Raw genomic sequence first — 1,532 nt, 5'->3', positions numbered from 1 at the left:
TGCACGCTGGACCAAAGACTCTTATTGGAATTCGGCGACTCCAGGCTTGGATTGTAAACCCCAGAGAAATCGTTCGAATGATTGTACGGCGCTGCACACACTGTTACCATTATAAGCCGCGTTTAATGGAACAAATAATGGGATCACTTCTATGTGATCGCTTTCATTCACAAAGTCCCTTTTTTGTAACTGGAGTCGACCTATATGGACCATTTGCCACATCATACCGCATTCGAAGCAAAGTGCCATATAAAACATACATGGCCGTGTTTATATGCTTTTCGTCAAAAGCAATACACATAGAACTCATTTCCGATCTGTCTGCTAATAACTATATTCTTTGTTTAAAGCGCTTCGTCAGTCGCAGAGGCGTCCCACTACGCATCTATTGTGACAATGCAACTAATTTCGTCGGGGCACGATCTCAGCTCGAGGATTTTAAGCAGCAGCTGTTTGACGAAGCCAATACATGAATGTACATAACTTTAGCAGCATCGTGGGATTTGAGTTTAGGTTCATCCCTCCGCGAGCTCCCCACTTTGGCGGCTTGTGGGAGGCCGCAGTGAAGTGCATGAAGACCTTGATGATCAAATGCTTGGGCAACACTGGGCTTACTTACGAGGAGCTTCAAACGATTGCAATCGAGGCGGATGCAATTTTAAACTCAAGACCAATGGCACCGCTATCCGAAGACCCGAACGATGGAGAGGCACTTAGCCCAGCGCACCTGCTGATTGGGTCCTCTCAGATGTCTGTTTCGGAGCCTTCAATTGACAAGAGCAGACCATCCTATCTTACGCGGTGGCATCGCGTAACGTACTTGAATCAGCAGTTCTGGGAGCTATGGAGGCGTGATTATTTACACACACTTTAGGCGCGCTCCAAATGGCTCAAACCCGATGCCAACATTCAAATTGGACAAAATGTAATAATTCACGAGGATAATACACATCCCAAGGAGTGGATCCTGGGTCGCATCACCAAAACACATTTTGGAGCTGATGGACGAGTAAGAGTGGCCGAGATCAAGGTGAAAAATGGAACCATTCGTAGACCGATCTGCAAGATAGCGCCCCTGCCTGAGCAAATTGGTGCTTGAATACTCCTTGGATCATTCAACGGGCGGAGAATGTCCGATGCCATCACAACGGAACGCCAATTTACATTTATTATTATTTGTTTATATATAACTTTGTTTAAAAACAGTTGATTAATTTGAATTCCTTGACAACTTGTACTACTTATTTTGAATTCGCTCTTATACATTCAGCTTACACATGTACATCTCGCTCATTGTAATCTCAAACTTGAACATTAAATCAGTGCATATTAGAGATCGAAACAACTGGGACGTTTTACTTTGATAACTCAGCATTTGGGCAGAGTCCGCACACCATTCTTCCTCAAGCCCCAAAAAATAAATATGCTTATCGGCTATGATACGTTCTTTGAACTTTTATATATTGGCCAGATAAAACAGGGGCCTGAATTCCCCATCTTACAAAAGACAGTTCTCGGCTGAATAGTGTCAG

General features: G+C 43.9%; 1 protein-coding gene across 1 annotated transcript; it reads left to right on the top strand.

Annotated features, from left to right (window-relative positions):
* Positions 1-469: 469 nt before the first annotated feature.
* On the top strand, positions 470-1,099 carry LOC121467506. Its single transcript, XM_041708926.1, has 2 exons — positions 470-811; positions 875-1,099. Exons 1-2 carry the CDS (start codon positions 470-472, stop codon positions 1,097-1,099), a joined length of 567 nt encoding a protein of 188 aa, XP_041564860.1.
* The last annotated feature ends 433 nt before the right edge of the window (positions 1,100-1,532 follow it).

This window comes from Drosophila elegans, unplaced genomic scaffold (assembly GCF_018152505.1).
Source record: "Drosophila elegans isolate 14027-0461.03 unplaced genomic scaffold, ASM1815250v1 contig_433, whole genome shotgun sequence".
NCBI classification, from domain to species: Eukaryota; Metazoa; Arthropoda; class Insecta; order Diptera; family Drosophilidae; genus Drosophila; species Drosophila elegans.
Note: the sequence above shows the minus strand (reverse complement) of the source record. Positions and strands in the feature narration are given on the sequence as shown.

Bases quoted from the DNA above. Each gene is read 5' to 3' on its own strand.
- LOC121467506 (XM_041708926.1), top strand. From the start codon at position 470: ATGAATGTACATAACTTTAGCAGCATCGTGGGATTTGAGTTTAGGTTC. The intron at 812-874 runs GTAACGTACTTG...CACACACTTTAG, and splicing joins ATCTTACGCGGTGGCATCGC to GCGCGCTCCAAATGGCTCAA.